The 15,227-nt window shown below is 40.9% G+C and overlaps 2 protein-coding genes across 5 annotated transcripts in view; both read right to left on the bottom strand.

The window, feature by feature from the left end:
* Positions 1-229: 229 nt before the first annotated feature.
* On the bottom strand, positions 230-4,949 carry RB195_001571 (uncharacterized protein; the record flags this gene model as incomplete). 3 transcript variants are annotated; one of them, XM_064198418.1, is made up of 9 exons in its annotated part: positions 230-285; positions 371-493; positions 1,657-1,751; positions 2,167-2,287; positions 2,370-2,451; positions 2,727-2,857; positions 2,980-3,153; positions 3,234-3,365; positions 3,764-4,949. In XM_064198418.1, the coding sequence occupies 9 exons, from the start codon at positions 4,947-4,949 to the stop codon at positions 230-232; spliced, it is 2,100 nt and encodes a 699-aa protein (XP_064054297.1). The 3 variants fall into 3 exon arrangements, with proteins under 3 accessions (XP_064054297.1, XP_064054299.1, XP_064054298.1); XM_064198417.1 differs by lacking the exon at positions 3,764-4,949 and adding an exon at positions 3,561-3,606; XM_064198416.1 differs by lacking the exons at positions 230-285; positions 371-493; positions 1,657-1,751; ... (3 more) ...; positions 2,980-3,153; positions 3,234-3,365 and having other exon boundaries at positions 3,729-4,949.
* A 412-nt stretch (positions 4,950-5,361) lies between these two features.
* RB195_001570 (uncharacterized protein) overlaps positions 5,362-15,227 on the bottom strand; it is a gene marked incomplete at both ends in the record, with an annotated part of 32,844 nt that continues 22,978 nt past the window's right edge. Inside the window, 8 exons of one of the 2 annotated variants that reach the window (XM_064198414.1) lie at positions 5,362-5,513; positions 5,568-5,678; positions 6,223-6,417; positions 6,471-6,644; positions 6,711-6,862; positions 7,641-7,813; positions 7,918-8,064; positions 9,125-9,288. In XM_064198414.1, coding sequence (XP_064054295.1) covers positions 5,362-5,513; positions 5,568-5,678; positions 6,223-6,417; positions 6,471-6,644; positions 6,711-6,862; positions 7,641-7,813; positions 7,918-8,064; positions 9,125-9,288 — 1,268 coding nt within the window. The remainder of the gene's footprint in view (positions 5,514-5,567; positions 5,679-6,222; positions 6,418-6,470; positions 6,645-6,710; positions 6,863-7,640; positions 7,814-7,917; positions 8,065-9,124; positions 9,289-15,227) is intronic. The other variant, XM_064198415.1, reaches the window with a different exon arrangement.

Here is a 15,227-nt window from a genome sequence, read left to right as displayed (position 1 = left end):
CTTGGAAAGTTTTAAAGTTATCTGCTGAAATAGTAGGAGTACGTTGAAATCATTCTAACTGCAACTGGAATATGTAATCTTTAATAAATTTTTATTGCACATTTGCACTGCACATTTAAAGAAGAAAATACCCGTAAATGGTTGATTTCATGAGGAATACAGAGAAACTGTCTAAGTTGGTCGTAAAACAACCCGGATGCTTATACGTGAAGAAAGACGAGATCGGAAATCACAGAAGGGTTTCCTTAGGAACGCTGAGGTCAATGTCCTCACAAGATGACGTCACTAAAAAAGTGCTACGAAGTAGTAATCGTCTAACAAAAGTATTCTTTTCCACCAGCCGGCATTCCATTCACAAGCGGTTCCTCACTTCGAGATGGACTGCATTCGCCTTCGTTCGTCTTGTAGACGCCTTCAGGACGGGAACGCATATAACAGACGAGTATCGAAAGTAGAAGCGCTAGGAAACCGGCGATTGCAAGACCAGCAATTGCTGAAATGAACATGATTTCTCGCTTGTTTTCTTTTTACATGTCCAAAAGCTAGAGGAAGATTTGTAAGGAATCAGGGACGGATTATGTGTTTCAAGGAAGTAAGACTGCACATTCTCGTCACTTTCGAAGAGCAACATATCCTCTCACTTCTATGAACACTTCTAAATACTAAAAATCATCATCAAAATAGGATGGTGCTTCCCAAGGTTCCCGGTGGATTTTCGATTTCCGATCATGCCTCGACAGTGCAATTAGCGATGGTGCGTATCCCAAAGCGGTTCACCTTTGTTGCTACCTAAACAGCTGGCTCTGCTAATCTGCCGCTAATCGTACGCTGCATCACCGGCTGGGATATAATTCACTAGCAACTAAATTGTTCCGAAGAATCAAACACATCCAATTTAATTTCGCGAGGTAAGGTGATCTGAAGCAAGAGAAATCCTCACGTGAAACACGAGAGGAAGACGCATCTAATGCTTTCAAAATTCGTAGATGAAAATTCGGTTAAAAACTGAACATTCCACCTTTCAGAACTAACGGGAATGAGGATTTCTGCAAATCCCAAACTTTTTTGTAGTAATTTATTTCCGGACGGAGGGACTTTCTGTATCTATGACTTCTTGGAGGAAAAGAGTAAACCCAATAAGATTTCTTGAGGGTAATATCTGGACAAATGTCGCTCCTTCTTCCTCTTGGTAGACGACCACACATAACATCATATATCATTAAGTGATTTATTTTTAATTTATTCAGTTGTTCAAACAATTTTTACCACCCTTCTTTGTATTTCTTTATAACTGTAATTATAAGTTTCTATGCATAGTAGAGCATTTAAAACGGCTAGCTGCGTTTCCCTAAACGAAAGGAGCGTGGCTTCGCCGAGGTATATCCACTCGACACGTAATGATTCATTCGCGGAGAACCCACTGGGACCCTCTTTACCGTCCCCATCAAAAGCGTAAATAAACATGGCTGGATAATGATACAGGAAGATGCGTACAAGAACATTGGGAATTGATTTAGCACATGCATACTCAGATGATCAGATAAAAACACACACACACACACACACACACACACACACACACACACACACACACACACACACACACACACACACACACACACACACACACACACACACACAAAAACTAAGACTTACAAGTAACAGAAATTATGTGATGCTTGGCATGAGCAATAGCATGAATGTGAATCCCTTCATCATCCGGTATTCGTGCAGCTGGTTGGCGAATATCACTGAAATTACATACGTGAATATAGGTAATTTGATAATGTAAATGAATGAATCCTTTAGACACGAAGGGATCTTTTCTAGTTTGAAGGCAGCATACCACGAATCTGAGGTGGTGCGGATTTCAGGAAAATGGGGTGTGATTCTGCCCATTTCTTCCTAATTGCCGTAAAAAGTGGCCCGGAAGATGCGCGCATGCACAAGGCTGGCGCGCTCCAATCGAATTCCTTGTGGAAAAAAGTGCACCGGAACGCTCGAAGTCGTATGTTCCGGGCAGTTTCCTACGGCAGTTAGGAAGAAATGAATGGAATCATCCTTCTCTCAGTAATCTACGATCCCGTACACGAATACTCCACCGGAAATCCGTACCACTCCAGATTCATGGAGTGATGCCTTTAAAGTATTCTAAATGGAACTCACATTATATCCATGGAACAGCTGCCGAAGCGTATCTTTCCTGAATGTTTCAATCTGGCAGCCTTGGGATTCTTCAGCGGAAATGATGAGCCGACTTGTAGTCGTGAAACGCAGCCAGTGTAATCTGTGATGAGTATATATTTTACTTCCTGTCACTGAGGTTGGCAATGGTTAAGAATAAGAATAGAAGTTTAGAAGAAACCTACTTTTATCCAGAAATGTCCACACATTGAAGTTTTGGAAGAACGTCCAGTTCCCTTCGAAATGTATGGAGGGTTCACCATCGACCTTAATGAAGAAGAAATAAAAAGACGGAAGAATGTGAGCGATGTGACTTTAGCAAGGATTTATTGCACTGAAGACTATTAAGTACTACCAAAAGATGAAACCAGCGTAGACTGATTTGAACGTTCCTGGAAAGTTGAACTAGAAAAAAACCTACCAAGTACCAAAAAAATAAAGGGTAAGGAGCCTCTCACGTTACATTTCAATTTGGTAGCATTCAGAGAAAGTAAAAAAAGTAACGTATAACAGGACGAGAAATTTAAAAGCTTCGGACTCACGGTTAGATTAAAGCTTGTGTCAGAAGCGCAAAATCCAATGTCATGCATGATGTTGTCGCTGAGATTCCACCGTTTTTCCGTGTTTTTGTGAGTGAAAAAGAAGCCATCGTAAATAGAAAGAGTGAGATATCCTGAACGAAAGAACAGTCAATATGATCCAATCAAGGAGAGTAATAAAGACCTTTAAACCACGATGAAATCACCGCATATTGAAAACATGTGCACATAGTAGAAGGTAGCGCAATAGTTTCACCTGCATAATTCACAGACATATTGAAGGTAGAATCAGCAAATAATGCCTTTGACTTGACAAGCGAAACATTTGTAGCTGTTGTTTGAATGGAAATACGATGGCAGTTATTGGTATGAGCTGGATTTTGCCATGGAATCTGTAGGGAAGAACCGCTTGGAACGAACATGCTGTACTCTGGAAAGCATATTAAGTTATTTTTGAGTTTTGCAAAGAAATAAGTAACTCAATACTTAAAGTAGAACCTGCACACTTACCTTTACTACAGTCACTGCCACCAAATGGTGTATGATTGCAGTCACAACTGTATCCGTCATATTTGTCAACGCAGGCTCCACCATTTTTGCACAATCCTTCGCGACAATATCCCTCATCGCCTATGTGAATGCCTAAAAATTGCTTCTATAGTGAAGCGATTTTACAGTCAGCCCAGAATCTCGAAAACTGCACAGTTTAGATACGGGAAGAAGGAAAATACAAATTCCAAGTTCAGAAATCCGGCTATTGAATTTACGAGGTCGATAGAATGATGATGAATCAATTTGCACTGTAATATCGTTAGGTCAAAAGAACTTCAAGCTCACTGCAGTTGCGTAAGCGACAGCTTTCGAAGCGGTGCTGAAGAGCCATTAAACGGTTGGAGGTGGGAGCATCGCTACCTTCACTGAGACGGCAGCGATGAGTGGTGCTAGCGATTTTCCCATCTCAATCCCAACCTCCACGCTCTACCATACCGCTTCGAACGTAGGCACCTAGGCAGCTGCAGCGAGCTTCAGGCCGTTTTGACCCAACTGTACCAACATATTATTCTGGAATTTTGAAGCTCTGCCCATCACCTTGATCACCTTGACTCCCGTTGATCTTCGAACTGGTCGAGCGGGCGCCAGTAATTCTTCCATTTGTCCCGGTGCCAGAGTAGCCCAGTGGTTCCTCCTTTCGCGTGGGACACGAAGAACATCATACTTTTCTTTAAAGGACTTCGTGAAGAAATCTGACCATCGGGTCGGCGGTCTTCCTGTAGTGCGCTTAATATCGCGGGGAACCCAGTCGCTCACGGCCCTGGTCCAACGGTTGTCGTTAAAGCGCATCACGTGTCCGGCCCACCTTATTTTACTTTCCTTGGCAAACGCGGCGGCGTCTCTAATCTTCGATCGCTGACGTAGGAGAGGACTTCGAATCCCGTCCCTCACTTGCGTGAAACGGGATACTCCTGGCATCACTCCCTCAATTGCGCGTTCAATGACGCTCACCGCGTTTTCTTCCTGCTTGAGAAATGCCCAGGTTTCCGAAGCATAGGTCAAAGCAGGAAGTACGGTGGTGTTAAAGAGGTGAGCACGGAGCCGGGTGTTCCTGGTCTTCTTCACTACATCCGCGATGCTCTTGTACGCTCCCCGAGCCGCTCGTCTCCTCCTGCCCAGCTCGGGGGTCAGGTCGTTCATCATGTTCAGTTCCCGACCCAGATAAACGTAGCTGGTGCATTCGGATATATTCGTTCCGTTGAGCGTGAATGGGGCATCCGAGACCCATCCGTTCCGCATAAACATCGTCTTTTGTAGATTCAGCTGAAAACCGACGCATCCACATGTTTCGTCGAATTCGATCAGCATTCGTTCCGCTTGGCTGATGCTAGGTGTTATCAGTACGATCTCATCAGCAAAGCGCAAATGGTGTAGCTGCCGACCATCAACCTTCACTCCCATGTCGTCCCATTCCAACTTTCGCATTGCGTTCTCGAGGGTGGCTGTGAATATTTTGGGTGAGATTGTGTCACCCTGTCGAACCCCCCTCTTCACGTCAATGATGATGTTCTTGTAGAATGGCGAAATTCCGGTCGTGAAGTTACTGTACAACCCTCGAAGTACCTTTATGTACTGAGTAGGGACGCTTTGGTTGTCCAAGGCTTCCACGACCGCTTCCGTCTCAACTGAGTCGAAGGCCTTCTTTAAGTCGATGAAGGTGAGACAGAGCGGCATCTTGTACTCTCGTGATACCTCGATGAGTTTCGAAACAGTGTGAATGTGGTCATATTGTTTGTTTAATCACTTTAGAAACTGATTAAGATTGATTAGGTTTGTCAGCGCATAATTAATGGTCGTCATGCATTCGGTTACCTACAAGACAGTGTGGTACTCAATCGCTCGTGAGTGACTGGGAGCATATCATCGCAGCGCAGCTAATGCTTCGCGTGAAGCAAGTGGGCGGAGTTAAGAGAGGGTCCCACTTCGCAAACGTATATCCGTTGAAACAGTGGAATGCAGAACGAGGATCACCAAATTATGACTGTAGTGTATTTTAAATTCTTGCTATTTCATACACTCGTAGAATTACCACCACATATTTGCTAATAAATAATCACGAGAAAACAGGAAGTTAGGCAGAGATGAATCATATCCTCCTCGTTGTAACCATACAATATTCGAATTCTTGCTCGACATAGTATTTATCGATGTATCTTACTGCTGCATTTTTTTTTTGAGATATTCTCCTTGTGGTGTATAGTGTCCGCCAGACTTTCTGTGGTGGAGTTTTGGTGGAAACTGTAGGAGGCAGAACAGATAATGAAACTCGACGTAATTGGACTACTTATTCACCTTTATCGTAGTCCTTCCTAGCTATAGTGCTTAGGGTCAGCTCCTCACCACATAGATGTACACTGCGCACGACTCCAGCGAATCCAGAGAGTCCTCTTTCTGTTCGGGAACCTCAAAGCACGGACATAATAAGCAAATAGAGTTTGTGTTTTAGTTCGGTATCAGGTTCTATTGCGTTACATTTTCTTTTTTTTCGCACTATGTAGTCTTATAATCAATTGCACTGAAGTAGATATAGTTGGGTCAAAACCACATGACGCACGGACAGTTGCGTAAGGCTGTAAGCTCTGCGGGCAACCTAAGTGGCCGCTCTCGAAGCGGCGCAGTGGATCGTGTAAGGATCCTCGCTACTGCCACCGATCTCTGCAGTTCGCCATGGTTCCACCTCGATTCCAACCAATGTCTCTACCGCACCGTTTCGAACGCAGCCGCTTGTGCAGCTGTCCGTGCTTCATGTCGTTTTGACCCGACTGTATAGTCCTGTAGTAAGGTCGTTGGCCGAATAAATTCAGCCACAAACAAGCGCTTCAAATGGTAATAAAAACTAGGTTTGGACAAAGGAAGATCAAGAAGTACGGAAAGTAGTCATAGGTCGTCAATTTCTGAAGACCAAGAAGACTGACTGGTTGGTTATTTATCCAAAACAACTACTCACCAATGGTCCACTGATGAGCATTTGGCAAAATAAGCGTCGCATTGGTCTCAGTCAGTTTCCCATCAACTTTCAGTCGCATTCCATAGCTATCCGCTTCCCAATAGATCGAATGCCATCGACCATCATTGTAGATCGAGTCGGTCACTACTTGAGCTGTTTCGCCGCCATTCACCATCTCGCCGACGATCTTTCCATCTAAAGCACTTTATCCAACCTTTACCAGCTAACAATAGTGAATTGAAACGCACCTTGAATATAGAGATGGAGCCAGTGCAGTGCGTCAACGCTTTCCCATGCAAAAATGCTCATTTGTGAGTGAGAAAATTTTGCTTGCAGCCAAAGATCGAATGTTCTCGAAGATAGTGAACGAACACCTGTCAGACGAACATTGCGATCGGAGAAGGTGACCGATTCGAATGAGACTGGAAATAAAGCGATATCGCAGCGATTTTGGATTGTGGAGAATTCCAGAAACATGAACTGCTCACCACGTCGATTGCAGATCAACGGACCGATTTCCACTTCAATCGATGATGTTTTCGTGGTACCGCCAAGAAAAAGGCCAGTGACTGGGAGTAGCTGGGCGTAGGGGTTCACACCCTCATCAGTGGCGTCTTCACCAGAGTCGCAATTGCACATTCTGAAGTTTAAGTTAGAAGTACACCGGATTCTAAAACTATGACACCTTGGTGATTAATCATAGAGGCCGCTGGTGAGTAACGCTTGTTTTCGGACTGCTTCCAATCTACACCAATATATTCCAAAAAGTACAATCTCAGACATTTAAAATTTTCACTTCCCGCATATTACGCGAGAAATGGAAAGAACCCGACTTCAACCTATGGAATGTTTCTCACTTCATTGTGACTATAGGGGTTCGAGAGAGAAACACTTCAAACACTTTCTTTAGATGAAGAACGCAAAATTATGCAACTTTACAAGTCTTGCGTAACTAGAGATCAAATTGAACGAAGAGGTCCTATATCCCTCGTTTCAACTCCCAAAAGCCCTCTTGATGAAGATGAGGACGAAAAATTGCAAAACAATTGTTTTCTTTTTAATCTACAAGTAAAACTTCTTTAGTGATGCACATCTTCTTTTGTCCATAACATATAGGAGAGCGCATATATGCGCTATTTATCTTATTACTATCTTATTTATTTATCTTTCCATTCAGAATCTTCTTATATATATATATATATATATATATATATATATATATATATATATATATATATATATATATATATATAAGATTTTGGATCTATATATTATATATTGAATATATAAATTCAATATTATAAATTATATATTATATATCTGAATCTATGCTATCATCGATTTCGAAATTTTGCAGGAAATTGAGCAAGGACGGACTAAAAATGAAATGGTTGGTAGAAAGTAGTGAGAAGCATTACCTATTATGGATGCATGTGCCATTCGTGGCACAAGAACACATTCGACTGTACGGCGGTGCGTCTCCCCACTGGAGACCATGTTTTTCAGACCTCGTGGCGTACCAGGAGGATGGCGAACGCTCGTCACCTTGCGTCATCAGGCGGGCACCACCACGGCACGAGAAGCGCATATACTGTAGTTAACTAATTAATTAACTCATTCATTCATTCATCAAGTTCATTCCGTCCGTTCATCGAGTATGTCAACTGGTTCACTCGCCTTAAAAAATAAACTCACTTGTGAACACGATTCAAAACCTTCCACTAGTCGATCCATTTGTTCAGTGCTAACACCGTACATCAACGTTTTTCGCACCACTCCTGGATTGTTATTTCCAGTGACGAAAATCGGTCTACGTAGGTCGTGCTGGAGAACTGTGGTGATCTGAAAATCAGAATTTTCGCTTTGCAGTTCACCAGTGGACATCCAGAAATATATGCCACTCTATTTTCTATTCAGAATCTTTATATATATATATATATATATATATATATATATATATATATATATATATATATATATATATATATATATATATAAGAAGATTCTGAATCTATATGATTCTATATAAGAATATCTTCTTATATAGAATCTATATAAATATATATATATATCTCGAATGTCGAACTACGAAGTCTTGAACATATGGGAAAAAATAAACAAGATGTATCAGATGCATTAATCCCATCTACAGTTGTTGTCTGACGTACCGAGAAAGGTGAGTGGAGAGCAAAAAAAGGAAGAATAGGAAGAACGCTATTTCTTTAGCCGCTACACTTCGAATCTTTCAGCAGAACAGTAGGTATGCCAATGAGTTTTCGAACCTTCCTGTTGTGGACTCACCACTTCAATCGAGTAATCATAATTGAGCAGAAGTTGACAAAAATTTCACGCGTATGCTGCCATTTACTATTGTTTCACAGCTCTATTTGTGTAGAATACAATTCGGTTTCTTTTGCTATTTCCTTTTTAATAGATTTATAACAGTTACATGCTCCTTATCACATCAACAATGCTGAAACATTATAGCACAAAGTAGAACCGCATCGGCTTTACTAACAATCGTCTGTTGAGCAGCACTCAGCTGACTACATACTTCACCTACTTCTCACGCTACTTTTATGCTTTCCTTTCTCGTATAATTAATCGCTCTTCAAACCGTGTTCTATCTTCGATTGCTAAGGAGGGCAGAAACTTCAACGAAATAGTCGAGTGAAACAGCGTTTTGGAATGATAGCATTAAGAATTGTCAATTTCTAGGAATTTTTTGGATGTACTGTTTCCATGGAAAAAAGACGCAGTGGACAATAATGACGCTACATTAATTGGACTGATATGATGGTCCATTACAAGATTTACTTTGAAAAAACAGCATTTCCGATTGCTGTTTTCAATTTGTTTTCAAATTATGCGTTCGAGCGCTATTAGCAGCCCATCCACTTACCACATCGACGCCCATGTCATCTTTCATCATTTTGCATATCACTGTCATTGGCTTCATCGGTCCTCCACCGTCCAAATCAATTGTCACGTTTTTTCCGGCTCCTGGGAGCCGAGTACGATTGTTTCTGGAGCTCCACCATTCTTCACAGGATCGTGGAAGATTTGCTAAAAAAAACTGTCAAAGTCATAGGGTCACATAATAAATCAATTAATTCACAGTCCTTAGAGATTTCCAAAAGCACCGCAAACGCTTTGTTAGGCACGTGGAAAGCTAGAGAAATTTTGAATGGAATTTTGTTTGATAACCTTGGTCATGAATTTCACTTGACCCTGACCTAAGTGAATTAAGCTCTTATTACGTTTATGATTATTATGCGAGTCTCTGCATTACTGCAACATTGACATTCTGATTTTTGTCAATTAAATACCCGGCCCAAATAATCGTGTCGATCGGTATGGGCATGCAGCAATATCTGCGACGAGACAATGCAGTGAAAAGTAAGTTGGAAACCTATCATGATCATGATATATAATAACGAGCTTAGTCCGTGTGTGTGTGTGTGTGTGTGTGTGTGTGTGTGTGTGTGTGTGTGTGTGTGTGTGTGTGTGTGTGTGTGTGTGTGTGTGTGTGTGTGTGTGTGTGTGTGTGTGTGTGTGTGTGTGTGTGTGTGTGTGTGTGTGTGTGTGTGTGTGTGTGTGTGTGTGTGTGTGTGTGTGTGTGTGTGTGTGTGTGTGTGTGTGTGTGTGTGTGTGTGTGTGTGTGTGTGTGTGTGTGTGTGTGTGTGTGTGTGTGTGTGTGTGTGTTTGTGTGTGTGTGTGTTTGTGTTTGTGTTTGTGTTTGTGTTTGTCTGTGTGTCACGAAATTCGAAAAAGGGGGTGCGACGGGTCCACCCGGCGTCGGATTGGTACGCTGGGATCAGATAGCTATAAAATGGGTTGCGACGGGTCCACAGGCATCGCATATTTATAGAAGGGGGTGCGACGGGTCCACCGGCGCCAAATACCTGTAGAAGGGGATACGACGGATCCACCGGCGTCGAATTGGTGTGCCGGCGCCAGATACTTATAGGAGGGGGTGGGACGGGTCCACCGGCGCCAGATACCTATAGAAGAGGGTGCGACGGGTCCAACGGCGCCAGATTGCTATAATATGGGACGGATCCACCGGCAGAGTGGACCCGGTCATTGGAGTGCAATAAATTAGTGTGCATGACGCAAAAGGTAAATGGTTGCAACCGTTTCATAGCCGTAACCACTTGGCGCTTTGCTCTTCACCTTTATGACTCCTCTGCGTGAATATTTCCTTCTTCTTTCGCCTCAAGTTTGTAGGATGCCGTTCTCAGAAAGTGGAAACATGCATGCAAATGGCTGCTTAAATACTAGCAAGATGTTTATGTGATCTGACGTGGAACGTTATCTTTATCAGTAGGATAATGTCTTTCACGTCATTTAATGTTAAAACATCATTCTATGATAACTATTGGGAGAAATCAGGAGGAATACCCATACTTCGAGTAATGCTTTCAAATTGTATCTATATTAATCTGGCGTCGAAGGAGTGTTTGCAGCTGATGGTCGAATATTCTCCAAATGTAGAATTGACGCGTTTAGAAGGAAAACTCCGTAATCTTTCGCCTTAATTTATAATATAAAGAAGAGAAGGAAAACGTTGCTTAAAAAACACATCTAATTTACAGAAAACACCACTGCTATTAACTTTCATTGATCAGTGAAAGGGAGCGAAGCTAAAATCACCGAAAGTCTGAAGTCCGGTTTTAGCCGGACATTCAGACTGGTATTTTTAATATTTCACTCGACGCAATACATATGAACAGCTCTCTTCCCGATGCAGAAAAAAAAAGCCTTTGTCTCTCTTCAACTTTTTTTTTCAAGCCGTGCTCAAGCTGTGTAGTAAGACGAATAACCGCCACAGGAGGAAAAAAGAGGTTTCCCCTGCAGAAATAAAATAGAAGCTGTGTATTTTTAAGCGCCAGCTATTCTGTATCCATTTCATAGTCTGCTGCTTGAGTTTGATTAGGCTCACTTCAAGCAAAAGAAAAAATTCTACTCGTCGTCGCTAAGCGACGCAAATAGAGACATGGTCACACAGCTCGCATTTCATTTCGTTTCGTCACCGACACTTTGAAGGCCACCCCTTTGATTTTCGAAAATTGAAACTAAAAAAGTATTCTGAGAGAAGGACCAACTCTTGCCGCACAATACTCAAAACCGCAGAGGAAAGGAAAAATTCTGTAAATTATCCTCATAGAAACTCTCATCACGAAATGTTTCTAATCACCTTCTGGAACCGAGCTTTTTAAGATTTCATACAGCTTTTTAAGAATTCACACCAGTGATCCTCTTATGCCTTACGACCTGACATTCTTTTTCAATTACATGTTCTCTTCCAAATGCTTCTTTTTTCAAGTTGAAGAGATGTCCTCCTTTCTCTACTACACTTGTCCGGTCGTACCGTTCATCATCGACCTGATTGTACTCGTGCCATTTTGGCACCTTACTACCGTAGTAGACACTCACGATTATGGAGCGATCTTCATGATTACTGTGAACATACCGTACACAATACGGCTCGTTCCGCAGTACATAAATCTGCTTACACCAGTCACCGAGCCGGGACCAAAGCACTTCAAGTACGAGTAAGATGTTTTTGAAAAGCATTTTTTTCATCACTCTTAAATCTGGAAAAAAAAATTCCGTTCTTCAATAGTTGTTCTAATCTCAGCTGTCTCCACGAGCAAAGAGAAGAAATGTAGTTAGTGGGAACAATAATCCAGAGGTATTCCAAAATTATTTGTTAGCAGAAACGGTTTTGGAGCCAGCAATATCAAAACGTTGACACAAAAGTAATGGCCCTCCATTTTTAAATATTCCTGTGTTTAGTTTTTGAAATTCCAGTTGTTGACGCGAATTCTTCTTGCCTAAACTCAAAATAGTTTATTATCTTAAAAAAATGAGATTTACCAGGAATCAAAATTTTTTACTCTCCCTCTAAGATTATGTGCAGGGACTAATCGTTTGTTACTTCTTTAGAAAGTGTTTCACTGTGTGTGCATGACAAGAGTTTCTGGCATTTAAGAAAATGAATAAAAAAAGGTGGAACGGACTCCAAAAGAACTGAAACGGGTTCATGAGCAGAGTTTTTGGAAATCACGAAATTTTTTTTTTCGGAAAAAGAGTACCTATCAGACAAAAATTTAACTTGGATTGCTGAAGAATTCTTGTGAAGATAACTCATAGAAAATCAAAAGTGCTTGTTACAAAACATGAGTTTAATTAAGCCAATTTTTAACGGAGTTTTTTCTTCTGAAAAAAAACACAAGACTAAAGCTACGTACTGCTTACGAGGAGTGTATCTATTTATGACTTATTGATTCATTTTAAACCTAGAAAACTCGTATGAAACATTTTTCGTTGCAGTGTAACAGCTCCACTGCACCAGTCTCCTCTGCCGCTTGGCACAATGCCAAATCAATCGTTCTTCTCAATGATGTCCGCTTCTATAGTGTTATCTGCATGCTATGGCGCTTTCAACGTACTTCTATGTATGTTGCAGGAAGTTCGTCGCGGAAAGCCCCAAAAATGGCGTTTATGGTGACTATAATGCTTCATTTCTATGTCTCAGCCAAAATACGGTAATTGTTAGTACGGTGTAACGCATAAATACCACACTGGAAAAAAAGATATCGAAAATTCATCTACTCATAAGTTTTGCAAAGCGTTATTTTCCAGACAAGCGCGTCAAAAACACAGGTGATAGCTACAAAGTTACAAGTGTTACGACCTTATATTTGCGCTCTCAGCTTTAGTATGGCTGACGGAAATCATCTTCAAAGAGGTGTTCATAAAAGAAAGGATGTACTGAGGACAAGCGCAAAAGTTGGAAATTTTCAAAAATTCGATAACGTCTTTGAAAAATCTGTGCAAGAAATACTTTTAGTATTATCCCAATTGAAAATTACAAATTTTCCTACGAGTATCTGAAACAAGTGCTTCAGGAGTGTCTAAACGTTTATATGACAATACAAAAAATAGTTGTAAAAACGTATTTGAGAGAAGAGATCTCACGACATTCTGCAGTATCCTTGTTTTCTGAGCTTAGTCACGTGACGGCTAAGAAGGTGCATTATCGCATGAGTGTTCTTTCCACTGAGTACTACAGTAAGAACTAGTTCCATTCTTCCCAAATATTTCTCAAATAAGCAGAGGCTGAAGACTACGACTGTGGTGTAAATGGCAAGACAATTTATTTTTGTCATACACCGTACGTTAAATTTTTAGGAGATTAGTTTTCGCTAAAAGCAACCATGGTAGCAATCTGTGGTAACCATAGGTCAAGATTTTCTCAGGAAATAAAGCCAGCTTTGTTTTTTGTAGAATGAGTGGCATTCCATTAATGTAAGCAATTCCGTAAAACTATTTGCTTCTAGCTTACTAGATTAACTACTATGATTGCTCATACGGACATTTCTGATATAATATTGCTTATTACGGTAGATTTTTTTCCCAAGAAAATCAATCATACAGGTTTTAGACGGTAGTTAAGAAACAATGGTGACACTCAATTTTTTCAGGTTGCCCTTCATAATAATGATGATTTTCGTACATGGAGTCCTCATCGCTATCTACAAATACCAGTTCTTATCCGAATCCGTCATATTTTTCTTGGTTTTATACTGCATCGCTATTTGTGTCATGATGGCGGTAAGTAACGTGAAAACACTAGCTGTTCTCCATGCAAAAATTATCAGCGATTTGGGAATTACCAGTTATTTCTCTGGATCACTGACTAATTACCCACCGCCTAAACAAGTCCGCAAATGATGTCACACATGTCAGTGTCGACAACGGAGGATATCATAACGGAGTATAATTGGATACACCGGAAGGAAATCTCAAGTAGTTTTAAATCTATACTTTCATTTTTTGTATTCCAGATAGTCGTCAAGTTTCTTCTGCACCGTAATCGCCCAAACGACAGCACCTGGGAAAAACGTCGCCAGAGGATCGTGTGTCGATTCCACAGATTTGTGTTGTTTGCCTTGATCACCGTGGCTCCGTCATTCCTTTACATGCGTAAGTCCGTTGGGGTGAGAAAAGTGAGAAAAGTAGAAAGGCAAGCAAAGGTGCGATTAACCAGATGATCAAAGAGGTGAAGGCGGTGTTTGCTGTTAAATTATCATGTGCAAAGCATGATGACTTTGAAAGTGCTTTTTGTGTTGAAAAAGAAGATAGGAATGAATGAGTTGATGAAGGAAAGGAATGAATGGATGAAACGTTAGCAACGAGAGATAGAAAAAACACAACAGATACAATAAAATGTAGCTGAAGATACAAATCAATAAAGGATGAGATAGTGAATGAGTGACTGAATGTATAGATGTAAGAATGAATGGATGAATAGATGGGTGGTTGAATGATTAAATGGATGAATGATTGAATAAGTAAATAAATAAGTAAATAAATCATTGCCTTCACAGACGAAGGCACCAATCAATAAATTGGTAAATTAGGCAGATTCTCATGAAAGGTAAGCAATGAGAAATAAGGAAGATTTATTAATGTAGACTGGTTGAAAATTGAATCGTCGAATGAACGTGTGAATGGATGAATGAATGGATGAATCGCTGGATGTGTGGATCAAAGCGTATGTACCTAAAAACCCAATGCACCTGCAAATTTAAAGTGTTGCCCATGAAAGAGGGAGCGGGAAAAAAAGAAATGGGTAGAGAAGGAAGACAAGAACTAATGATAAGAAGTGAGGATGTACTTATAATGTGAATGCATTAGTATGTGCCAGGACCGCTTCCTATTCTAGAAAGTCTATCAGTGATGGTTCTAGATGGCCATTTTTATGTCACTGAACCGATGCCAGTACTGTACACCTTCACCGAATACATGTTTCACCCATGGATGTTTAATCTGGTCGGACTGACACTGCTGGATCCTTTCAGGCATGTGGTCTTTTTCGGTTCTTCTTTACTTTCTTACTCAGAAAATCTCCCGCTAGTGCTTTTCCTTTCAGAAAAATCACTGTTGGCCATCTTAAACCTCTGCGGTCCTACTATCGCAAATATCGTTCGAAT

The sequence above is a fragment of the Necator americanus genome, chromosome IV (genome assembly GCF_031761385.1).
Source record: "Necator americanus strain Aroian chromosome IV, whole genome shotgun sequence".
Classification (NCBI taxonomy): domain Eukaryota; kingdom Metazoa; phylum Nematoda; class Chromadorea; order Rhabditida; family Ancylostomatidae; genus Necator; species Necator americanus.
Note: the sequence above shows the minus strand (reverse complement) of the source record. Positions and strands in the feature narration are given on the sequence as shown.